This window comes from Crocodylus siamensis, chromosome 12, assembly GCF_052110815.1.
Source record: "Crocodylus siamensis isolate JL-2025a chromosome 12, ASM5211081v1, whole genome shotgun sequence".
NCBI classification, from domain to species: domain Eukaryota; kingdom Metazoa; phylum Chordata; order Crocodylia; family Crocodylidae; genus Crocodylus; species Crocodylus siamensis.
In genome coordinates this window covers 38405551-38431790 of record NC_143406.1, presented here as the reverse complement: position 1 = coordinate 38431790, position 26240 = coordinate 38405551, and the positions used below count along the sequence as shown (strand labels likewise).

General features: G+C 39.6%; 2 protein-coding genes across 2 annotated transcripts; both read left to right on the top strand.

Annotated features, from left to right (window-relative positions):
• Positions 1–2976: 2976 nt before the first annotated feature.
• Positions 2977–7260, top strand: LOC149854963 (parvalbumin alpha-like). The gene is made up of 5 exons (XM_090023794.1): positions 2977–3096; positions 3563–3630; positions 4559–4691; positions 5591–5700; positions 7045–7260. Exons 2-5 carry the CDS (start codon positions 3570–3572, stop codon positions 7068–7070), a joined length of 330 nt encoding a protein of 109 aa, XP_089879920.1. The 5' UTR covers positions 2977–3096; positions 3563–3569; the 3' UTR covers positions 7071–7260.
• A 9844-nt stretch (positions 7261–17104) lies between these two features.
• On the top strand, positions 17105–21614 carry LOC149854962 (parvalbumin, thymic CPV3). Its single transcript, XM_090023811.1, has 4 exons — positions 17105–17165; positions 17560–17692; positions 18612–18721; positions 21589–21614. Exons 1-4 carry the CDS (start codon positions 17105–17107, stop codon positions 21612–21614), a joined length of 330 nt encoding a protein of 109 aa, XP_089879937.1.
• Positions 21615–26240: the final 4626 nt, after the last annotated feature.

Sequence of the window (26240 nt, the reverse complement as noted above, 5' to 3'; positions counted from 1 at the left end):
GTGGCTAGGATCTGGAACCAACTTCCAAGGGAAGTGGTGCTTGCTCCTACCCTGGGGGTCTTTAAAAGGAGGCTAGATAATCACCTGGACGGGGTCGTTTGACCGCAGCATCCTTTCTTTCCTGCCCAGGGCAGGGGGTCGGACTTGATGATCTGCTCAGGTCCCTTCCGATCCGACCAACTATGAAACTACGTGTCCATTAGTTTAATACTAATAAAATTCCCTAACCTACATAATCGCAGACAATCATCTTACACTTCACCCAGAGAAAACAGACTTCAAACCTGACTATACTAGATTTGCCCCATTCCAATGAAAACTCATGTGGTTGTCCAGTGGGGCCCAACATTTTACCAGGCATGCTATAAGTTAGTCTTGTACCCAGACACTCCTGTTCCCCTGCCTTACTTGCTCTGTTTTCTGCTCCCTGACCAATCCCCTGCTCTGTTTTCTGCTTCCTTTCCTGTACTTCCTGCCCCAGCTGCTGCTGTTTTCTGCTTCTTGCCCTGTGTGCCACGGGGATGCCTCTCCCCTCCCCAATCTTCCATGTGCCACACAAAGAAGTTTGTGACATGCAAGCTGCAGGTTGTCCACCCCTGTGACAGTTTAACCAAACTTGGTTAGACTTCCGTTGTTATAGATCCAATGAGAGGCTGTTTGCAGCCACTGAGATGTTAATAAAGATGGAACAGATGTGTCAGTGATAAGTACAAACAGTTAATCGATTAGATATCCTAATTAATTTGCATATAACTGAACTGATTTAAGCAATGACAAAGGCAGTACTGGTGGAGAATACCGAACTGTCTTATTATTACTGCAAAAAACTTTGCTGAGTCTATTTTTCATCACATCATTGAACAAAATCTATTAAAAATACACCTATTAAAAATAAACAACTTTACTGGCATTTTAGCCTCCAGTAGTACACAGCAGTACTCTGAATAGTAGCTGTTGGTCCTGGTCCTGATCCTGGTCCCAGTCCTGCTCCTGCTGGGGCAGAGTCTGCAATATTTAGATAGTATAAAAAAGAAATAAAAAAAATCTGTAACTCCACAAACCTAGACAATTACTTTAAGATGCTTTTAACTTAAGTTTCTTTTCATCCTCAGTTTTCTGTTTCAGTAGGTTGGATTTCTTCTTAAATGCTTACTCCTTTTTGGTCAGTCCCCATGGGTCCCCTGCTATAGGGCCCAGGGTGTTTGCCTGCCCGCACCCACAGGTCTTCAGGGTTTGCTGCTGGCAGATAGATATTCTCCATTGTGTAACCCTGGGACTTGGCTGCCTCTGGTGCCATCTACAGGAAAGCTGGAGTTAGCAATGTAAATACTATAAAAGTAGTATTGACAAATATTTCTTTTTTTTAAAACAAATTGACCTTAAAACCAAAGCCAAAGGAGTTAGACTCAGGAATCAATTAAACTTAGCAGATTTGTATCGCATCTAATTCTTAGTTTCAACACAAACGTTTTAAATTGCAATAAAAGAGCTGCCCATTTTTCCCTAGAAATACTAGGGAACGCTGGCTCAAATTCAACTGCCCAGAGCAGGGGCACTCGCTGCTCCTGTAGTGTCACCTCCTGACAAGATTGGTACAGGGAGTCCCTTCTTGAATGTTAGCCAGTCCTCAGCATGACTCCAGCTCTCCCCTGAGCTCATGTGTAATTCCCATTACTGTTAACAGGAGTTGCAGAGACAAGACTAGAATCATGGAAATCAGAGAAGGAAAAACTGAATAGGTCATCAAATTAAACTCCCCCTTTCCCCTTTAGCTCCTCCCCATCCCCGCCCCAAACTAGTGCAAATTGAAATGTCCTATAAAAGGACATTTTAACTCAGTGCTGAATTTGCCCCCAAATCTTTGTTTTCAGGATGCTTAGTCTGCTACACAACATAGTTCTGGAATAATACAATTAGATTCTCATCTAAATTTAAAGAACATGAAGAGGTGACTGGCTAAAGCTGAGATGTGTAAAGTGAAGCGTTTACCTCTACTTTGGACTCATGGTATTTTGCTGGAGAGACTGAAGGGAGAAACTTAATGGAAAAATAGCCAAGTCTCAGCCTTTCTTTTACATTTCTTGGCTTTTTTGAAACATGATTTAAACAGAGTTTCCTGATTTTCTCTCCTTGTCGTTAGCTGTTGTAAAGTGTCATGTGGCACTAAAGAGTTGACACAACATCCCAGATGTGACTCCATTTATTACCCTTATTACTATTCTTACTTAAGCTATATATGATGCAATGAGTTTGCAGTGAACTTCACAGAAATTAAAAGAGAAGTTATTTGCCCTGAATCTCTGCAGGTGTGTTTCCAAAACAGGTGAATTGATCCCTGTACATAGTTTGTATATGAATTTAAAAGCATCTTGGGATCCTTTAGAATGAAGGCTCTAAATAAACAGGACATATATTGTTTACATATTACGATTATTACTATTTGAAGACAAGTAAAAAGATGTCAAATGTTAAAGATAATTTTTTGCATGTAAATAGTGAGCATGTATTATCATGCTGAAATGGCAGCATTTTCTTCACCAAATCTAGAGTCTTGGAAATGCATGCAAATGTAAATTTGCTCCCATGAGCAGCCTCACTTAAATCAATTAGACCATGCACAGAAGAATGTTAAGTGCATGAATATTTGCAGAATCAGACCTTTCAGCATCAAGGTCTAACAGTGAAGATGTGTATCATTAGCTGTCATCTTGTTGACATCAAATTGATAAAAACTTATTTTCATCTTAGCTCAAAAATCACTTAGTCAACTAAAATTAGGTGTGAGGTACTCGAGGGGGTTTCCTGGTACTCTGTATGGCTCTCAACCTACTTACATTGTCTAAAACACTACACACATTCCTTTGGGATATAAATATCAATCTGATTAGCTAGCAGGTCTTGTCAGCTACAGTATCTTATTCTGTGAGGTATATGAGCCATGACATGGTTCAAGGACTTCTGTAAAAGGTCTGGGAGGTCTTAACTAAAGGCTATATAAGTCATGGTCACTTCCAAGCAAATATATCAAGCCAAGAGCTCTTGGTAGATCTTTTATCTTTTTTCTTTGCTCTCAGCTTGGGAAAACAAAGCAGCAAGGTGAGTTGAGCTTTTGCAGTTATCACATCAACCCACTCAAAACACCTGTCTGGAAACAACTGAGAATCCAAAAGCTGTAGTTTTGTATAGGCTGCTTGATTTTTGTGCTCACATCATCACCCTGAAGATTCAGCTATCAAAGAAGAGCAAAGGAATTTACTATGTGAGCTGAAACACCAGTTGGACAAAAGACTCGTGAAAGGAATGAGCACAACACAATACCTTTGAGAAGCAGCTTTCTTGGGTTGAACTAGGATCAGTGGTGCTGGTGCCTCCTGCAGATCTAAGGACGTGTGTCTGCCTTCAGCTGGCAGTGGCAGAGGCTGATACACCAAGATCCACTTGGCTTTCCCAGCTACTGTCCAGACAATCTTCCTGGACTAGCAGCCTCAGTTGAAAATATGACTAGCCTATCACCAGGCTTGTATGAACTCCAGCTAATTTTACTTTTGTTTTTTTCCTGCAGCTCTAACATGGCTCTTGTTGGTATCCTGACTGATGCTGAAATTACCGCTGGCCTACAGACCTGTCAAGGTAATGTTTATTTTTTAAAACCTTTTAAAAGCCTTTTTCATTCAGTGTCTGTTACCAGTTGTTCTCTGTGCATTTGTTTGAAAATTGTCCATTTGAATTTCCAAAAGGAGAAGAGAACAGGATATATGCAAGTTATAACCTATACTAGTTGGGAACCTAATCCCACCCACTCTTACATATGTGAATAATTTTAATGGAAGAAAACACTCTGAGGAGTTGAAATAGGGACCTCCTTGAAGTTAACAATAAATCTCTCATTGACTTTAATAAGGCCAAGATTTCACTCATTGACTTCAGTAAAACTACTTGAGAATACATGGCCAGGCAAACACATACCCTGGTATCATTTACATGGGTTTTGCATACAGTTGTAAACTAAACCAGGACCAGGAACAGACGGAGATGCAGCTATTTCGGGGTAGCTATTTGTAGTAGGTGGTTATTATTGTGTTTCATCACTAGATCATAGGATTATAGGAAAGTAGGATGGGAATGGACCTCACAAGGTCACCTAGTCCAGCCCCCTGCTCAAGGCAGGATCATCCCCGACTGAACCACTCCAGCCAAGTGTCTATCCAAACTCCTTTGCAAAATGTTTAGGAATGGAGATTCCACCACTTTTCTAGGTAGTCTGTTCCAATGCTTGGCCACCCTAAAAGTCAGAAAGTTCCTCTTAATCTCCAAGACAAATTTCCTCTGCTGCATCTTGAGGCCATTGCTCCTAGTCCTGTCCCCTATGGACACAAAGGAAGGCCCATCTCCATCCTCTCTGTAATTGCCCTTCAGGTAGCTGAAGATTGTTATTGCATGGAGAACAAAACAGCCTCTCTGCAGTTTGGTGAATGTATTAATAGATACACTGAAGGCCCTTTCCACATCCTTAACTCTAACCATTCTTATCTGTCCTCTCTCACCGATTTTGCTTCAGCTGCAGATACCTTTAATTACAAAACCTTTTTTGCCAAAGTGGGTCTGAACTCCAAGTCAAAAGACCAGCTGGCCAAAGTTTTTGGGATCCTAGACCAGGACAAGAGTGGCTTTATTGAGGAAGATGAACTGAAGTAAGTGGGTCCAAACACTGAACAACAAACAAGCTTGGATTTCACTGTCACAAAATGCACCATGGGATAGTTTGTTCTGTCTGTTTGGATACTATGATGTAATGAAACCCCTTTTTCCTTATTCATGTGTACACTGAAAACCACCAGAAAAATACTGGATGAAAAACACTTGCTTTCCTTGTTCAATGTCTTGATTAGTGTCTGCTATAAAGAAAATCTGATAGGGAAATAAGTTTAGTAAAGAAAGCTCAGAAAGGCAGGAGCTCAAGAAGTCAGTTACCTAGCACTGAAAATAGTCTGTTCATATGAAGACAATTAACAGGTTTTACAAGATAAATCCAGCAATGCTGCTTGAGTTTGCATTTTGTATTATCAGAATATTTAGCCCACTCTGAATTCTAATGGCTATTTCCTCATTCCATCACTGACCTTAAATCTTATCATATGGATCTCATTTTGAAATACAAAGTTAGAATAGTTAAACTTGTAGTAGAGACATCAACAGTCTCAATTTCCAGAAGTAAAATTCTTGCCCATGGAAGCCAAGGAATTTGATTTGCTGTTGATTTCTCTGAACCAGGATGTCATTCCAGTGCTTTTGTATATTTTGATGCAAATGGACTCTTTTCCCTGTAATGCATTAACAATGAAGCTTCACTCCTTTTGATCTTTAGATTCTTAACTTTTCAGGTAGATGTGAAATCCTGTCACTACATTAACACAAACTGGAGTTTTGGTATTGACTTCAATAGATCCATGATTTCACACCAAGTGTTTTTCTTTACGTGCTGGAGTGTCCTGAGTACAGGGTTGCAACTTAACAAACTGTAACAGTAATGCAGGGGATGGCTTTTCTGCACTAGGAGAATTTGACTGATTTGTCCACTTATCTTTGGTAGATTTTTCCTGCAGAATTTCTCTGCCAGTGCTAGAGCTCTCACTGATGCTGAGACCCAGGCTTTCCTGAAAGCGGGTGACAGCGATGGAGATGGTAAAATTGGAGTGGATGGTAAGAAACCCTTTTAAAATGGTGAATTGTTAAGTGTGTTGGAATCACATATTCCATCCTTTTAAATGGGTCAAAATCTACCAACAGCATTTCCTCCCTAATGTCTAACACCAGAAAAAAAGCAGTAGAAAAATAATTCTTAAGGTCAATGTCTCATATCAATTGTTTTTGATTATCAGAGAATAATCCCCTTTGGGTAGGGCTACTTGAAAAATAATCTAAGTTGGGTCCTGCCAGCACTTAAATTTGCAAGTAACTTTAAGTATATGTTTCAACTAAGTGAGACTTCAGTGGACTTCAGGCACCAGAGTTTAAAAAAGTAATCCTGAAACTCCTGGGTTCCAGTCCCTGCTCCAAGGACTGTCTAGATATTTCACATTTATGTGCAAAATAAATCAGAGCAAGGATGGGACCCAAGACTGCTTCCTACCAGATGAGTAGGACCTTAGCCACAAGGCAATGGAGACATGCTTACTTTCATTCTCTCTCTGTGACCCAGAGGATCTTGAATTATTTTCTGCAGAGTGGCACAGCTTCAACAGGAAGGGTCAATATAAACCCTTGAGAAAAGCCTATGACATGGTGGGTAGGGCACTCACATAGAAGAGGGAACCTGTGAGTTTGAATCTCCTCAAGCAAAGAAGGGATGTTCCACCTCTATTATATTCAAACTCTTATTTTAAAGGAGGTGGGCACAAGGAAGAAGGGGGAATTGTCCTCCTCTCACCATGTTTTAAAAGGAAGGAGTGAGCTCTGCTTAATTTTCGAAAGAAAGAACATAGGTGCCTACCTCCAAGAAAGGGTTCCCCAAGGGGATACTCATTCCTCCCTGCAGCCCTGAGTAAAGCACCTAAGCCCCAAAAAGAGGTGAGATTTAAGTCTTACCTGTGTTCAGTATTTCCTGCTGGCTAGCTGTAGATAGCATGCTGATCTTAGATTTCTTGCAGAGGATGGGTGCGTAACACGCGCCCTGCTCTGTGGAGGGAGCCAATACACCCAGTAAAAGAATCTGAAGGACAATTCCACTCTGCAGGCCAAGGCCTAAATCCTTTTTTTTGGTTCTAGCCCCACTGCATACATCTATCCAAGATTGGGACCTTAATTTTACATGTGCGCAACAACTGTAATACTTTTCCAGTCTCACTGATTTTTCTGGTTTCTGAAATGTAGGCATTTCAATATGAACATGACCTGACCTGTCTTAGTAATCAATGTATAATGTGCTCACTTCAGGAATTGTTTTCACAGGAAATTGAGTTAGTTTCCAATGTAACTCTTAAAGTGGGGGCAAGACACTTTTTTTTCTGACTCCAAGATAATCAAAGCTGCTTATTTTTTTTCCAGAGTTCCAGGCCCTGGTTAAATCTTAAAGAGGATTCAAAATGAAGACCAAGCTAACTGTACTGTAAACAATCTTTCTTACTGCAAATCTACTATTTATGCATTTTATACAATGACAATGGCATTAACAGTTGCCAGTATATTCTTTCTTACTGGAAAATATGTGAACTTGCTATGCACTATTTGAACGTTACTGTCTGCTGTCTTCATTAAAAGGAAGCTACATCACTGGAACCTAATCTGGTAATTAAAATAATTTGTAGACTTTGTGGTTTTCTTTCAGTAGGTGAAAGTAAAATATATAATAAATGTGTACTTTAAAATGTTTCTATGGGCAGTTTTTCTTTAATATTTCCAAAAAAATGTAACTTCTAATGATAGTCCATCAAGCCAAAAGGGTAAGTCTTATTTGTATACCCAACTACCATTTACCTTAAATAAATGGTTTAATAAAACTCCTGGATATGCAAGCTGGGTGCAGTAACTAACAGTGGTGGAATTGTACATATTGCAGGGAAAGGGGGCTTCATGATCAAGGTGTTTTGAGGCTATTTTTATTTATGTGACTATATTTTTCTGTTAACATGCTCAATAAGAAAATGCTAGCAAAATATGATAAATCTGTCAAGACTCTTAGCTTATAGCGATGTCTCATGTACAGAAATGGTAGGATCTGGCTCTGCACAAGTTACTCATTTCCTTTAACATAAAATCAGCTGAATCCATTGTGCTTCTGCTATAGCAATGACATTGAAACAAACACTGTGGGGTTTGAGGAATATGGGTTCTTTGAGGAATAACCTACCTGCATGCCCACCTGATGGCACTATTGTTTCATTTAAAGGAAGATAAAGCATTGTTTTTCCTACCTGAAATAAACTAAGAATCACTCCTGTATCCTCCTTATCTCTTCTTATGACCTACCTTTGCTGAGTGAAAATCACCCCAGACAGAAGACCTGTGTATCACCCAAGTCCCATACTACCACTACACACATTAACTACATAAGCAAGAATTCTCTGAAGACTGATGTGGAATATCTGTTTTGCAACTGAGATAATATGTACAGTACTGATAATTTCTTTATATTAACACCTATGTGTTCCACAACACCATTTATACTAATTTGTCTTCCAAAGTGCTTAACTTTTATTAACAGTCACATGATACACAGGAACAACCCTGGAAGCCATATCCTTCATTCCAGGCAATCAAAGAGGTAAATAATGCTGTCCTTTTCACAGACCCATGTACAAACTAGGCAGGGCTGTTAGGATTATCTATTATTAAGGTTACCTGACACTTCCTATTATAAAGCTTTGTGTTCAGTTTTTTATAATGTTTCCAAGTTTTAACCACTTGGGATAAAATATTCAGGGCAGGTGTGCCCCAAACTGGATTTCTTTGGGGAAATAAATCAAAAGTGTTCAGTCATTTACAGAAATGAGGTTAAAAAAAAAGCTCATTGTTTTTCACATATACCAAAAGTATATGGAGCAGGGATTTGAAATTTGGCAGGAGGTTAGCCTTTGGGTCAGGGTTTTGCTTTTTGTCATTTGTCAAAAATTTCACTCTAATTTAGACAAATTATATAAGATCTTGAAAACCAGTAGCTGCCTAGGCTCAGCATGCTAGAGTTTTCAAGCAAAACTCAAGCTAGAATTTTGAAATAAACTTCCTAAAAATTCTTTCTACATTGACTGTTTCAGCCCAGACTGCAGTGGGCAGAGCAACTATAGCAGTGGTTCTCAAACTCATTACAGTCAAAGGTAACTCGCCACCTGGATAGGGGAAATGAGGTTGATGTCATATATCAGACTTCAAAAAAGCCTTTGACCTGGTCTCTCACAAAATCCTCATGATTAAATTGGGAAAACGTGGCTTCGACTACTTTACGGTCCGGTGGCGAAGTAACTGGCTCCAAGGTAGGACCCAAGGGGTACTGACTGACAGAACTGAGTCACCATGGCAGAAGATGACCAGTGGCATCCCTCAGGGTTCAGTACTTGGACCAGTGCTCTTCAACATGTTCATCAATCATTTGGATTCCTGTATTATAAGCAAACTAGCAAAGTTCACTGATGACACCAAACTATGCAGAAGCATGCTCATGCTTGAAGACAGGCTGGCAATACAGGCCAACCTGGACAGGCTCGTGAGGTAGGCAGACCTGAACCTGATAATGTTTAATACATAAAAATGTAAAGTGCTCCATCTGGGGAAAAATAATCCACAATACACTTCCAGGCTCAGTAATGCTAAGCTTGCCAGCACCACAACTGAACGAGACCTGGATGTCATGATTGACAACAAAATGAACATGAGTCACCAGTGCAATGCCGTAGCCAATGAAATGCCATTTTAGTGCTGTCCAGAGCTATTCAAACACAAGCATGTATCTACCAAGGCATCTAGAGCAAGGCAAAGGATGGCGTCCTCCTGCTCCACTCACCTTTGGTGAGACTGCAACTTGAGTACTGCATCCAGTTCTGGGCACCACGCTTCAAGAAGGATGTGGAGAAACTTGAGAGAGTCCAAAGGAGGGTCATGTGCATGATCAGAGGCCTAGAGACCAGGTCATAGGAGGAGAGGCTGAAAAACTTGGGTCTGTTCAACCTAGAGAAGAGAAGACTCAGAGGGAACTTGGTGGCAGCCTATATCAGGTGCGTACATCAGGGCTTGAGGGAGCATCTATTCACCAAGGCCCCCCAGGAGAGGACAAGAAATAATGGGCACAAACTGGTTAAAGATTCAGCTAGACATAAGGAAAAACTTCTTTACAAGTTGATTGCTGAGGGTTTGGAACAGGCTGCCTGCAGAGGTGGCACAGTCATCCACCCTGGTGATTTTCAAAAAGCGTCTTGATGTACATTTGCTGGGGTCATCTGATCCCAGCAGTCTTTCCTGCCCAAGTGCAGGGTGGCTGGTCCTGATGATCTGTAAGGTCCCTTCCAGCACCTAACAATTATGAAACTATGAAAGCATCCCTCAGACAATGCAAACTTTCAGCTTTCACTCATTTTTGACTACGAAAAACCAATAGAGCAATGCTTCTGTTGGCAAAGAGTTCAGAAAGACCACAGTAGGTCAGTAGGTCCTTTTTGACACTATGGATTTGAAATCTCTGGGTTTATCTTGTGAATCACGCAAAAGTGTTTCCACACCTAACAGTGTTAATATTGTGTGGGATGCCTAAAAGGATCTTGCAGAACCCTGGCTGAAAAATCAGTGAACTATAGACTACTATAGGCCATGCAGTTGCTGGGTATCAGAGATGAAAGTAAGAGAGAGTCAGTCTCTCTTCTGCAACTTTGGCCCCTATGAAGCCAGAAGGAATTCCATCAAGCCTGTCTCTTTTCATCAGGGAAGAAGAAAGAGATTACCCACATAGCGGTTTTTATATGAACAAGGCATTCAGATAGTAGGGTGACGAGGGTCACATAAGAACTCTGATGCACAATTAATCTCATGTCCTTTTATCCTGCATTATCATCAGCAACTCAGAAGTAGAGAAAATAGACACAGAGGGTGCATTTACATGTTCATTAATGTGCCATAATTACAGTGCATTTAGTACCTGTTAGTACGAGGTATTAACTAAATGCACCATAATTGGCACTACTGCGCGTTAGTGCAAATGAATGCTTTTTTAGCCATGTTAATGCACTTTAGACTAAATCTACTGCACATTAGTGCATTAGCATGGGTTTTCCCCACTGTGCTAATGTGCAGTAGATTTAGTCTAATGTGCTCAAAGTGTCTCGTGAAGAAGTACCCAGAGACATCCAGTCACCTGTTAAAGACCACACAACTAATTAGGAATAGACCTTGTAACCAAGAACCCAGAGCTCTCAATCCTAGGAAGACTGTTCTAAGTGCTTAATTATTTGCATTTATTTCCACATAGATTATTGGGTTTGCTACATACAAATCTGAGACAGTTTCACCACTTACCATTCCATTAAGGACTGTAAAAAATTCATGACAAGACAGGTCTGGTATCAGCTCCAGGGATCATTCCAGCATGTTAAGAAGAGCCTGCAACTAGCGATTTTTTCAGATCTTTTATTTTCTTTCTTTGTACTTAGCAGAGAACTTATTTTATTAGTTTTTACAAGTATGGACATATGAACGATGTGTCATGCAACAAAAGGAAACGGCCTTCACCATACAACAGCTGCTCCATGGTAACTGCCTATGTGCCTGCTCTTGCCCTAGGGTACATGAAAGCTAAGTTTAGCTCTCAATTAAATAGCAGTTTACATTACTATTTAAGATCAACCTGAAGGTCACTGTCAACTAGCCTGAGCTGACATCAACAAGTTACCTTGCAGGCACTGTACATTGTGCTCCATGGTCACAGGGCAAAGTCTTTCTAAAAATTAATGTATGGTACTTATATCCCCTCCTGTGTTTGTCTCTAATTAGGGGCAACTGAGACAGGAAGTGGGGTGTAAAATGAGGATGAGGAAGTTGTGGTATTGCTACTAAGGGATTCTTTGTACTTGCAGCTTGCAATACCAAGGTAAGATGTGAACAAACCGGAGGATGGGAAGACTACAGGGCAACTCAATCTTAGGCCCTGAGGCTCCACAGAACATTCAGGGGAGGGCTGGAAGATTGCTCAAAATCAGTGTCAATGGTTAGCATGAAGAGGCTTGAAGGCAATCCTAAGTAGTAGTATAGGCATGTCAAAAGAAGAGTAAAATTGATGCAATTTAGCTTCCACCTTGCACAGAGTAAGAGAGCACATAAGCAGTTACAGTGGAATAGCTTTCACATGACAATGCCAAGTCCCTTCTAATCTTGCAGTATCAGAAAATTGTTTTCCCATGTCCATACCCAAAGATGATCTGTTTTTCTTTTAATTCTGAAACCTGATAATTACTCTGAAATCTATATTAGATCTTACCTTCTGCCTTAAGAGACCTCCCCCAGTTAACTCTTTTTGCAAGGAACTCTGCATAAGCAGACTCCTCAGTTCAGATGGAAACCTACTCGAGTTAAGAGGGCTCTGCATGTGTCCACATATGTCAGGATCTTTCAGGATAAGGACCACAGACCCCGATTCAGCAAAGAACTTTAAATCACCCTTATACCCATCCCCAACTTAAATGTTTCTTAACTTGCTCTGCTATGGGACTTTAGTCCATTTACCCTTTATCTAGATGACCACCTCTGTTAAGCAAGCACTTTTTGAGTGAAATTATACTCATTTGAGGTCTGATCTGTTCTCTTTGAAGCCAGTGGGTTTTTGCTATTGATTGAAATGGGAATAGGATGGGTTTCTAGATAAGGAAATGTCTAGAACCACCTCAGAAGCATTTGCATTATTAGACTGCTGTTCTCTGCACTGATGGTCATTGCGAGATGCAACTATTTAGTGAAAGATACTAAATCACCTGTAAGAAGCAACTTTTACATATTGAAGAAGGCAGCATCCATGTTCTTAAACAGCACCTAAACCTAAGGGCAACATTATTGTTAAAATACAGGGAGAAAAACCTGAATAATTCAGGGATGTAAAGATCACTCTACCTGATTATGCTGCTGACAGCAACCAGAAACATCTTAGGCGATTATGTGAAGCGTCAGGGTCATAAGATAGTGTTACTGAGTCCTGGTGACACTAGACAATGTGTTTAATGATAATCATATAGCATATCAAATGTTAGCAGAGACTCAGAGATGGCACCTTTTATTCCTTCAGGTTTTTTAACTACTTATTTTTATACCACCTGAGCTTATTTTAGTGCAAAAGCACTCTGGATAGCTAAGTCTTTAGGAATTAATTCTCATACAGTTCATTACAGTATTTACTCGTTATTTTCAGTATGAAAAATAAATGATTTACCAGGAATGGGAAGGTACCTAACATACTTTCCCTAAAGCAGAATTGCCAGAATGAAATCTTAAATTTTGGAAATTGCAGTTCTACAGACTTAATTCAATTTCTGTTGTATCCTCCAAAATCTTATCCAATTGTTCAGATGGGTGAAGTCCTCAACCCCTAGTGGTCACTGGAATTTTTGCCATTGACTTTTCTGGCACTGTAATTTGACTCTTGATTCTTAAGTGAAGCATCATGAGGAACAGGGCAGAAAAACCAAATATAAAATAATGTGCTCCAAACCATCTGTTATATTTCCTTCCCCTGTTATGTTGAAAGACCAAACCCCAGATTATTTAAAGGATTTTTGGACACAACCTGGATGAAATTTGGTACTTTTTTTTTTTTTTTTACAATGGAAGTGGATGCCTAGGAGAAAGCTTGCAGTGACATATCATGCAGTCAGCTGATGATAGATCTTAGTTATCATTTACACTTAGGCCTCTTTATACTGTAAATTATAGTCATATTCACTTTCAGATGCCTTTATGCTGTCAGAGCAGTGTAAATGAGGACAAGGAACCAAGGGCTGTTGAGGTCCCACTCTAGTCACCTCCACACTGGTGAGAAAGGGAGAACGTTGAGGGTGATGATACAACATCTCCAGCTCTGACATTAACAGAGTGGAAAGATGGAGTTGCATAGTTTTTAGAACTGCTGTGAGAGCATCCCTTTACAGTTGTAGTAGGTCTCAGGTTAACACTTCTTCTCTAGTCTCACCTGAGACTACTGTTGAAACTTCTTGTTGTACCTGCTTGAGCTAGTATCCTCAACTCACTGTCACTGCTAATTAACTCTTAAATTATAGTAAACAAAAACCAAAGAGCACAGAAGCAGCTTAACAAATATCAATGTTTTACAGTGATGCCAGTTCTTGTCTGGTTTATTAGAAGTAAATGGTATTTAATTAGGAAATAAGCCTATAAATATTTTAGTTAGCTATTCTTGAATACTCAGTGTTAGACTAAACAGAAAAGAGATTTATTTCATGGTTAAACCTAGAAGACTCCTGGCAAAAACTGCACAATAGGAAATGTCCCATACTTGTCTGAATTGCACCTTTCAATTTCATTCTGAAAGGCTCAAACCAAAAAAGCATCTTTGCTATTTTTCTTCAAAAGCACCATGCTTAAATAGGCACAGACAGTAAAACTTGTGGAGGATACAGTATGTAAGTATGTAACTCTTAAAAAAAAACCCAACCTAATGATACTTTGAGATATCCTTAGCAATGAAAAAAGAAATAGCTCATAGTTCATTAATTGCTTTATGGAATTAAGCTGCATGTCAGCCCAGCAGTTCTGAAGACAACAGGATACACAGGTCTGAAGCCACATTGGTTAGATTGCTACTTATTACAATGTTACATGGTTACAGAGATTATTACTTATTTTAAGAATCGTGCACATTCTTTACTATTAAATTGGCTGCATATTTAATGGGTTATTTCCTTCCGTTTTAGCTGTGTTTATAAACCTACAACAATACTAAAGTATAAGCAAATGGGTTGACAAAAATGCTTTGTAGTATGAAAAGCAACGTAGTTAAGTATTGTGAAGTAGTTTATTTAATTAAAATATCCCTTTATGTGATACACTCATCCCTGATGATTTCATTGTAACTATAGCAGAAGGAAAGCTGTACTTTGGATGAAGAGTATCATTAATAAATAAATAAATACCAGTAACTCTAGATTTTCACCTGTATCCTTATACAGTGACATCAACTTCATTCTGAAATTCAGCTCTTTTAAGCTTTTGTAACCCATCTTTCAGCTTGGATTAGAATCACTTTTGGTCTTGGTGTTGAATTTCAAGCATTAAAGAATCCCATCCTTACTTGTTACAGTCAATTTACAGCGGGTGTTACCTCACTTTTATTTTTTTTAACAATTTATTATACTACTTAATTCAATTAGATTATCATACTAAGAAATATTTTGGCAAGGTTCAGCCCACAGTATGGTTGCTTGTCATTTAGCAGCAAAAGCATAAATCCTGTTGAATCAGTATCAGCTGAGGTATTCTCCTTTGAAGTCAGTGGAGTTATACCACCTTAAAAGTGACCTTTCTTGAACAAATAGTGTAATTGATCCCTATCCAATAATATTTTATTAGATATTTTGAGCCATCTCTTTAGCTTGTGGGGAAAGAAGTTACTCAATTTATACCAGCCATCTCTATTAAAAAAGATTGATCTTTTTATCACCTATGTAAAAGAGGCAGTTAAAATAAAATATCTAATTAGTGAATACAGTTGCCTTTATCATACAGAATGTATGGCTATAAAGGGAAATAAACTATGAAATGAGAACTACTTTTTCATTGGTAATGCTTTATATTTAATTATTCCAAATTTGTCTACACAGAAACTTGTGGGTTTGATATCCTCTTACCTTGTAGATTAATAGGGTAAATCCACAGTTACTCCAGTGTGAAAAGAGGAACCAGGCCCAGATTTATTACAACTCATCTCTAGTACATAAGTGATTACCTTGATCTACTATTACTTATATTTTTACAGTATACAGATACTATCCAGTACCACTACCATGGACACACATCAGGAAATAGTTCTGTTTTTGTTCTGAAACCCTTAGTGCATCAATAGTCCTTACTCACATAAATTGAATGTTACAGTCTGAACTGCACAGATCCTGGTTTTTGGTTTGAGAGCTTTCTTTTAAATACTAATGTTCTTGAACATTCATATACACGCAAAACACTGATGATGTGTGACTGCAATTTTAATATCACATTTAAAAACATATTTTCTGGTATAATATGTATATGTTTGTCTCTATACTAAACGAGATCTTATCTGCTCTATGTAAAATAAGTATACCATTAATTTCATTTATTTAAAATGACTTAAATCTAGATTACTCAAGATAGACTATCTGAATGATCTATTATCTTGAAGTGTAGCTAACCTGGTTAGATTTACTCTAGTTGCTACTTTTTACTGTTGTTGTTGACTTTGATTTCTTTTCTGTCTCTTTCCAGGGATAGCTTTGTAATTTAGGAAATGGTCTGGAAAATCAAGCTTGCTGTAGAAGGATCCCTGCAAACAATATCTTGCATTCCTTGTTTAATGACAAGTTTTCTTTGTCTGACTGACACATTGTCACTTCAGATCTTTCATCTCAAACTGCCCTGACAACCCTGAAGGCTCAATAGACTCAGGAGAACCAAAGTGGCTTTTCTTCTCAGGGGTTTCACCGCTGGGGTTATTTCCTGTGGACAGTTCTAAAGCTCTTGGGAAACCCTCTGGCATCCTTGGAGTTTATCGAGCTATGTCTTGTTGGCAGAATTGAACACTTAATTACATACGTGTGAATTTATTAAAATATTGCTGTTCTTGTCTATACTCTCTTGGGATATAAATAGACAGAAAAGGTTAATTAGTTAGGCAAGAAATGTGAGCTAGGTCTCAAATCAAGCATTTGATCCATGAAACAGTAACCTGAGTAGTGGTGATTGTCACCTTTTGAATCCTTTATAAAGCAGGCTGGCAAACCAGAGCCGGTACTTCTGTATTGCCTGGTATCTTGTCAGCTACCTTTCCTTCACCTACTTGAGAAAACCAAAAAGGTGAGCAGCCAGCCAGAGATCAGACAGCAGAATCTCCTCTGCAGAGTTGATCCAACCGTAAGTATGGTAGATGCTGGTCTGTGAAGTTTAGTTTACTCTCTGTCACACACAGATCGAGTTTACATAGATTAGTTATCAGTTTTCTTTTTATTCTTCAGACTTGATACTGGGGGGGATTTTTCTTCTCTGCATGCCCAATTATCCTACACTGCTAAATGCCAGACTTTGCAACAGATTGATGATTAGTTTACTTTACCTGTCAAGAGAATCCCAAAATGATCTGACATGCTCAAAGCAGGTAATAGGTTAAAAAAGCATCACTGACATTAAGTATCTGAGCACACTAATTTAAGAAGGATATGTTGTCTGTTTGCATTGGTATTTTTTTTAAAAGAATATACAAGGGCTTTCACTTCTGTGGAAATCTCTATTTTCTACTTACTAATTAGAGTGACCTCCCTTAAAATGACTTGTTACATTGTTTAATGCAAATAGTCCTGTTTTGCTAGGGGATGTATTTACTTCTGCATGTACTTGCATTTCACCAGCCTGAAATGCATTCTTTTTGAACAGGTTCAACATGAGTATGACTGACTTTCTAAGCCCTTCTGATATTGCTGCTGCCCTGCGGGACTGCCAAGGTAAAAAAAATCACAGATTAACATATATCTAACCTTTGGTACAATAGGCAGAGGACTTAACTCTTCAAAAATATTGAAGGTATGCACCAAGAGATAGTGTAGTAGAGAAAGGATATTTCCTGTTTTCTGTTTGGCTGAATGAATGTGTTTATGACTGTGTAATACTTCGGGAGAGCTGAGTTTGTATCTTATCCATGTGTGAATTTTTTAAGAAGTTAATTTTTGTACTGTGAGATCAATTAAGCTATCATGATGCCTAGATCTTTTTGTATGAGCAGACTTTTCTTCACTACTGTTTACACTGAAACCAATAAAGATGCAATAAAAATAGTAAAGTAATCTGTTCAGGAATAAGAAATGAACTGATCCTTGTCTTTATTATTTTTATTTTTAGCTCCAGATTCCTTCAGTCACAAAAAATTCTTTCAGATAAGTGGGATGTCCAAAAAGAGTAGCAGCCAGCTCAAGGAAATCTTCCGGGTCCTAGATAATGATCAAAGCGGCTTTATTGAGGAAGATGAGCTCAAGTAAGAGTTTTCTCCATCATCTTGATTAGTAAGGCTGTTACATGGGTCAACATTTCTTTGTTTCCAAAACTATCTAAGAGCAGGTCATAGAATCATAGAATCAATGAGTCAGACGGGACCTAGACAGATCATCGAGTCCGACCCCCTGCCATGGGCAGGAAGGAGCACTGGCGGTGGCAGGGTCATAAGGCCTCAGCCAGGTGCCTGTCCAGTCTCCTCTTGAAGATTTCCAGGGAAGGTGAGAGCACCACTTCTCTGGGAAGCCTATTCCAGGCTCTGGCCACCCTTACATTGAAGTAGTTCTTCCTAATATCTAACCTAAACCTCTCCTCCCTCAGCTTGTGGCTATTGTTCCTGGTGACTCCAAGGGGGGCCCTGGGGAACAGACTTTCCCCGAGTCCCTGCTGGTGGCCCCTGATAAAGTTGTAGGCAGCCACAAGATCCCCCCTCAGTCTCCTCTTGCGGAGACTGAAGAGATTCAGGTCCCTCAGCCTCTCCTCGTAGGGCTGGCCACGGAGGCCCCCAACCATATGAGCGGCCTCCTCTAGACACTCTCCAGGTTCTCAACGTCCCTCTTGGAGTGCAGCTTAAGTGCATTTATGGCAAACCTTTAAATTGATTTTGAATGTCCTGTAGAGGTTGATCTTTAAAGAGAAAAGAGTAAGGAATAAAACCCCATGCTTAAAGCCAACAATAGGTACACATAAACAACACTATCTGGGGTTGTGCTTTGGTAGAGTGCACAATTAAAGATCTCAGAGCTGGAAGTATCTACCAAGAAAAAAGTAGCTTCTTTTTGGGGTCCACTTGGGTGCATGGGACAAACGATGTGTTTAAATAAAATGTTCAGCTTGATCATGTGACAACCGTAAAAGAACAATATTGTCCAGAAATGACAACCAAGGGTTTTTTTCTCTAGGTATTTCCTCCAGAGGTTTGAGTCTGGAGCCAGAGTGTTAACTGCCTCAGAAACCAAGACTTTTCTGGCAGCTGCAGATCACGATGGGGATGGCAAAATTGGGACTGAAGGTATTTAGAATGACACCACAACAGAAAAATAGATCTGAAAGAGATGTCAACACATTATCAAGTCTAACACACCCCCACCCCCCATAAAGCAGAGCAATTTGTTTAAGCCATCCCAGGCAAATTCTTAATTAATCTGCAGTTATACACTTCCAGTGATGGAAATTCCACAACATAAGTAATCTGCTGAGATTTTAAACTATCCCCACAGTTCGAAAGTAATGTATGGCATTCTCCCTGACTACCAGAAGAAACATGTATGGGTAGAAAGCAACATTTCCCATGGCCATAAACAATGTTAGATCTTTTGCCTGAGGGCCAAGAGTGGGGAACCATTGACTCTGAAATGCTCTAAATGAACTAAATTTAAATATACATTCACAAATTGACAGATTTTTAAGATCAACATGGGCCATTGTGATCATCAGGTTCTCCCTCCATAGACCACAAACTATATAGGACTTCTCTCTATTAATTCCTGATTCAACTTTAGTAGTTTGAACTAAAGCATGTTTTTTAAAAAATCCAGTCTTCGCCTACACGTTTTCAGTAATGCAAAAGCTATCATGATACTTGGTAAATTGTTCCTGTGTGTCTACACATGCTATTAATTCAACTGAATAAACTCTGGCACAGTTTGCACTACAGTTTATTGCTCCCCGGTGCCATGTTTGCAGCTGAACCCAGGACCACTGCATGTTGAGCTGGGTGCAGACCAGCCCTGGATGGCAAGGGGCCCCAGGGGTCAGCCTGCCAGCTAGGGGCTGCTCTGACCCACCTTAATGTGTTGTGGAGGGGCTGGCTGGGGCATAAGGGTGCTCCAGTGTGGGGCTAGCCAGCAGGTAGCCCCTGCACTAAAGCACCCTCATGCCCTAGCCAGCCCCATCTGCATCTACACATGCACTACAGCGGAGAAAATAACTCCACCGTAGCACAGTACTTGCGTCTGGCAGTACTAGCCCATGGTGGAGTTACTACATTTACTATGTACTAACAGCACATGTAGCTAGTGATATTTTACTGTGGAGCTGATTAGGCAACTCCGCAGTAAATGTCTCATGGAGATGAGCTGTCTGACAACCTAAATAAATAGCGTTTCACAGGCAGGCATATCTTCCAATCATCGATGTTTCTTGTGGCTGTTCTCTGAACCATCTCCAACGTTGCAATTCTTTTTGAACAGTGGGCAACGGGACTAGACAGACTGTTCTGACACATTAGTGCCAAATGCAGAGGTAACATAGCTTTCCTGACCCTACTCAATCTGTTCATTTAAACATCCAATGATTGTAGTAGTTGTTTTGCCACAGCATATGACTAGAAACTCAAATTCAACTGAGTTCTCATTACAAGTCCACATGGCTTTTTCAGAGTCCCTGAAAATGCATATAGCTGCGCGCAGTTTATGAAATGGCCCAGATTACTGAATATCGCTGATATGCTTCTTTATTTAAAACTCTTCCAATTGCTCTTATCTGCAAACTTAATTAGTAATTAGTTCATATTTTTCCGGTACATACATAACACTTTAAAATAGCATAAGGCCAAGAACTGATGTGTGAAAAATGCAACAAAAACATATATTTGATTAGAATTCTCTGTTTCTGATTACTTTGAGACCAGCTTTCAGTGCGTTAAAGGGGTGCCATATTGATTTTTGGGTTGTCTTAGTTTAATAATAAAGATGACATGCAGTCCCAAGTCAAATGCTATATACATGTCTAAGTATATTACATCCACACTCTTACTTTTCAAACCAAGCTTGTAATTTCATCAACAATTGTTTTAAGTTAATTTGACATGACTATTTTCCATAGAACCATGCTGACTGGCATTAATATTACCCTTAAGTCCCACATCAGCTATTCTGTTATTTTGACCAGAACTACTGTCAGGATGACAGGCCCTACATGACCCACGTTTTTCTTTATCCCACTTAAACACGGTCCTACCTTTATCTTTCCCCCAGTCCTCTGGAACTTCCCTGGTGTTCCAAGAACTGAAAATCAATATTAATTGATCAGAGAATTTTCCACCAGCTCTTATAAAACTTTTATATGAAAGTTATCTGGAATTGTGGATTTGAAAAATATCTAGGTTTGGTAGCTCCTGTTCAACATAATTCTTAGTTGTTGTAGGAGGGGAAAATATTTAATCACCATTCTTTGGTATGAATACACTATTTTTCACAACAAGAACAAACGTATTGAACACTTCTGCCTTTTCTACATTATTTTTCCTAATTCAACCCTGTGAGATGGATGAACTAGTTTGGGGTTTTTTTAAAACCACTTAAATGTCCTGGCTTCAAAAGTTAATCTCAAATACAGATGCAGTTTGTTTCCTTCTTTGGTAAGAACAAATGAAAAAAAAAAGTGATAAAAAAAATGGAAATAAGGAAAGGATCATTTTAATAATGTTAAATACATTACAAATCCTATACAGAGAACACTTATTTGGATCAGCCTCACTCTTATGTGCTCCAGAAGCCCCCCAAATCCTTTAATAAGCAAACAACCAAAAAACAACCCACAATGGGCCTTGTAGAAAAAAAAAGCATTGGTTTAAACTACAGAAAAATGGGTATATGTGGTTGGTTTGGTGAACCTAAAACCAGTAAAAAGGGCTTAAAAAACCCTGTATTCCTACCATGAGGTCCATAATATATAACAAACAATAAAGGGATGGATGTTTTCATGGATGTATTTAATCTGCACTGGCTTGAGAAAAACTTAGGTTTCTTTCTTTCACTTGATTACTTTATGTTCCTTCCTTTTTCAAGTCTCAGTAAGGCAGTAATATTATTTTTTGTTTTTCGACATCCTGTTCTTATTGATGCTGTTAATTAAATATGCACTATTCTTTTGTAGAATTCCAGGAAATGGTGCTGTCCTAAAGGCAACAGAGAAAGGCAGAGGAGACTAATCTACTAGAGTTACTAAAAAAACCTTTCAATTCAGGGAGTCCCTTGTTTATTTATTCATCTTTATAGTGTCTGTTATTTGTTTATTGTTTATCAAAGCACCAATTAATAATGTTTTTTGATAGTGTGAATCATTTTACCATGTTCTACCAATATATTTCAGCAGACACTGCCCTTAAAAACATCCAATAAAAATAAATTTATCATCATGTACTGTTGCCTGTGTCTATTCTTCCCACTAAGCTACAACATGTGTAAGTACTTAACCTAAAAGTGTTTAATCTCTGAAAGACCTTGATCCATCCAGCTGTCCATATGTGCCTCTTTTAAGAAATCCTTGCACCTCTTTTTTTGAAGTCAGAGGCAATTCTGCCTAGGAAGAGTTTGCTGGATCATGCCCAAAATTCCCAACCAAACTCTTGATGTGCTAGAGATTAAGCCTTGCACAAAGGCAGGTGGGGAGGGGTAAAAAACTATAATTGCTTTTCTGCTGAAAGCACTCAAAGACTTTGTCTAAGGCAGGGCTGTCCAGCCCCTAAGAGGCTAGGGGCAGCACCCCACATGAGCTGCACTGGGGGGGGGCCACACCCCAGCTGTACTAGTGTGGACAGCCCCCTTCCCTGCTCTACTGTGCACACGGGCAGTCCCTGTGAATTGCTGCACCACGCGTATGCACAGGTGGCCACCCCACAACACTCCACCATGTGTGCAGCAGATGAATGCCCCTTCCCTCTCTCCCCCACTCTTCTTCACACCTGGGCAGCTCCTCCACCATTCATGCCCTTGGGCAGCCACTCCTCTCCAACACACCACCATGGGCTCCTGCATGTTGTGCCACCCCCTGGGGCAGGCACAGGAAGTAGGAACCAGAAGCAAAGTCCAGAGCCCCTGGCCTGGACCATAAAAATTACACTTTATATATAGGATTGGATTGTCTTATAATCAGGCTCCTGACAATACTGACATGTGTACTCGCAGGGTTTTTATGCATGCAGTAAAAATACCAGATCAGACATTTTTTTTCAGTGAGGTTTTTATTTTAGTGCATTTAATCCTCTGGGTCCTTTCCCTGACCATTTGTTCCCCTGTGGGATTTTGTAATAGCAGTTCAAAGGTTTGATTTGTAGTCATTTGACTTTTATTCAGGGAAAAAGCTGTTTTTCATAAAACTGAACTAAAAAATGTGGCATCAACTTGTACGTGGGATCAATCAGAACAATATGATAATGTAGATAAAGCACATTCTCTCACAGAAGGGAGGAAGTTAGAAGTAAACCTCCACAGACTTGAGGCTGAGAAGGCTCATGTTGTGAGACCTTTAAAACCATGGAGAAGGCAATAGGCCGTCCAAATCCACAGATATCATAGAATTTGCAAAGACAACACACAGATAGATAAATCCAGATTATAGCCTTAGGCGCTATTAGCTCAAGATAGTAGAGTCCTGTTACCTCCCCAGTAATGGGTATCCTCAAGGGAGAGGGACTGAATGTGTTCGAGGAGGGACTTACTGGAATGAATGATAACTGGGCTCCTGCAGACCAATGATCAAACACGTTGAAACACTACAACATCCAGAAATGACCTCCTGAACACCTACTGTTTTATATCCTGTTAGGAAAAAAAACTCTTAGGAACAAACAAATGGAAAACAGGTGGATGCAATGCTTTCATTTACATTTATAACTTTACATTGTTGCTGCAAGGTATAGCAATTTTCCTTCAGACTTAACCTACAAATCTTTGTTTCCATCCCTTACTCAAAAGCTTGATACCCAAAACCAGTACAACAGTAGCAGCCAACTTCTACCTTTAGTCATATCCTTGAAGCTTTAGTGGATTCTGACATCAGCAGCTATACTGTCACATTACATAATTATACTAATACAAAAAATGTGCAGACCTTGCTGCAGGTGAAATCTTGCCCCAATAAGGTCAAACACATTATATTTACAACAGAAACAGTATTAGAAGGTTCTTAACACATTCAATATTTATTAGCAGCTATGGAAGTTGAAGGCATGCTGCATTTCCCAGCAAAGAGTGGGTACCTAGTTTCTGAAACAACTTTAATTGACTAACAACACAGAACTCTCCTTTCAACCAGCAAACTAGAAACTGTTAACTGGATCTGGACTGGCTCATTGATAGTCACTGATGCATGTGTGCTCTCACTAACTTTATAGGAAATTCCAGCAACTGGATCTCATTCTGCAGCCACTATGCATTCAGAATTATCCCTACATGCAGAAGACTCTCTGTGTATGTGATGGGTACATGACAGATTTAAAGTTGGAAAATAAAACTGAAGACATTTACTATATCCAATGTGCACATCATATACCATGTAATTTAGCACGTGGGTATGTACTTTCACTGAAGATAATGAGTATTCAGTTTCTATGACATATCTATTTTTAATGAATGGGACAAGAGTAAGGTGTGTATTAATCACATGTCCGCAATACAAAGGATTTCAATAAATGAAGTGCTAATGACAACAAGATTATTACTGATTACTGTAACAGATATAAATTAATAGCCTTTCAAGGGAAAATGCCAATTTTCAATGACATAAGAACATTTACTCACGAGACAACAAATTATTAAATAAAAATATATTTTGAAAAGGAAAAAAGGAAAATGTTGATTCCAGCAGGGACCTGAGCAGCACTGCTCCAACATTCTACTTTCTGCTGTGCTATTTATGCTACATGACCTTAACCAAACCTTTCTGTGCCTCAGCTTCCCTACCCATAAACAGCTGTGAAATTAGAAAAGAACAAAAAAAAAAAAGCTAATGATATAAACAAATAGCAGTGCCTAATCTGCTTGGTATGCCAGAACAAAGCATATTTTCTCATATCATAACTGTCTCTTTCCTTTCTGGCTTTTATCACCACTGAAACTGTTAATAAGGGTGACATTTAAATTAATTAATTGTCAGAGATGACGCACTAACTCTCCAGACTCAGGTATGAAACAACACATTGGTTCCTTTACTAACACTTATTAAACAATCTTAAACATTGACAGTTTTATATATGTATCCACAGTATGGATTACTACTATTATTGTAAAGACATATGGTTATTCTAGGTCCCTAAATTTTATGTTGATGGCTTATGAGTCTTTGGTGGCACTGATTATAAAAGATCCATATTTTTGGCAGAAATATTTTTACCTCGTTGTCTTACAAGATTTCTATTTTTTCTGATTCAGCGAAGTATTCAAGTTCATGCTTATATACATCCCTACTGCCAAAGTACTTAAGCAGATATTTACATACTTTTATCTCAACAGGTTTTCATTTTAGCACAAGTTTAAACTGAAGCACAAGCTGAAGTACTTTATTCACTCAGAACCTCATTCTGTTTATGTACAGTGTAAAATGTGGCAAAGTAATTTAAAGACTCAGCCTTGTACCATGGAGTGAGCATTGTATTAGGACACAGGACCTGAATCCAGGTGTGTAAACTAAAAAAATCCTCTACTAACCTAGTTGTAGTTAGCTTCTTACTACAGGAAAACAATAAAATATTAATGGTTTCACACAATTGGGAGGGGGTCAAAACTTGGTAAGAGATTATATATTACAAATAATACTATTAGCAAAAACTATAGATCGGGGTGCTCAACCGCATGCCACCTGCCAGATCTGGCCCGTGGGGCTCCCCAAGCATCCTGAAATTTGGCAGGCAGGAGTGGTGGTAGTTAACACTGCCAGCCTCCCCTCTGCCAAATTTCTGAGCCCTATGGGCCAGATGACACACATGTAGGTTCCCACCAGCAACCAGGGAGCTGGTACTGGAGCAATGGGCTCAATATGGCATGTGCAGGGCCAGGGTCAGGGTATGGGCCACATCTGGTGCACATGTGGCTGGGGCCCAGTCTAATGCATGAAGGACCAGAGCCTGATCCAGCATGAGCAGGACCAGGGCCCAATCCAACATACATGGGGCCAAGATGGTGGGGCCCAAATCAGCATGCATGGGATAGGGGCTGGGGCCTGGGAAAGGGCATTGGGCCCCATTCAACATACACAGGATTGGGACAGTACAGGGCAGTGGACCCCAATTCAGGTTAGAGTTACGGGACCCCAATCTGGCACACACAGGGTGCGTCTACATGAGACGCTTTATTGCCCAGTAGATTAGTTAATAATTTGTTGTCTCATGAGACTAATTTGCTGCGCAGTAAAGTGTCACCATCTACACATACATCTACACATACTCACGGAAATCTCCATGCAGCCCTGAGCTGGCTGGGAGTTACCCCAGAAGTGGGACTGCTCCGGGACAGCTCCTGGCTGTGAAGAGAAGCCCTGCTAGGTATGGGGCTTGTCCCTATGTACAGAAGGCCAGAAGAGCTCTGCAGCAGCATCTATTTCCCAGCCCCCCTGTACATCAGGACCCTTCCCAATGTGCACAGGGCCAAGAGACAGCTGAAAGGATAAGCGGCTGGTAATATCACCGTTTCTACTAACTTTCATTTTGTACTGAATTATTTACATATGTTAGGTCAAACTCTTGGATCCTTACTTAGTCTCTACTCACAGAACTCAGACTGATTAAAACTTTGATTGAAGTTCTCCTCAGG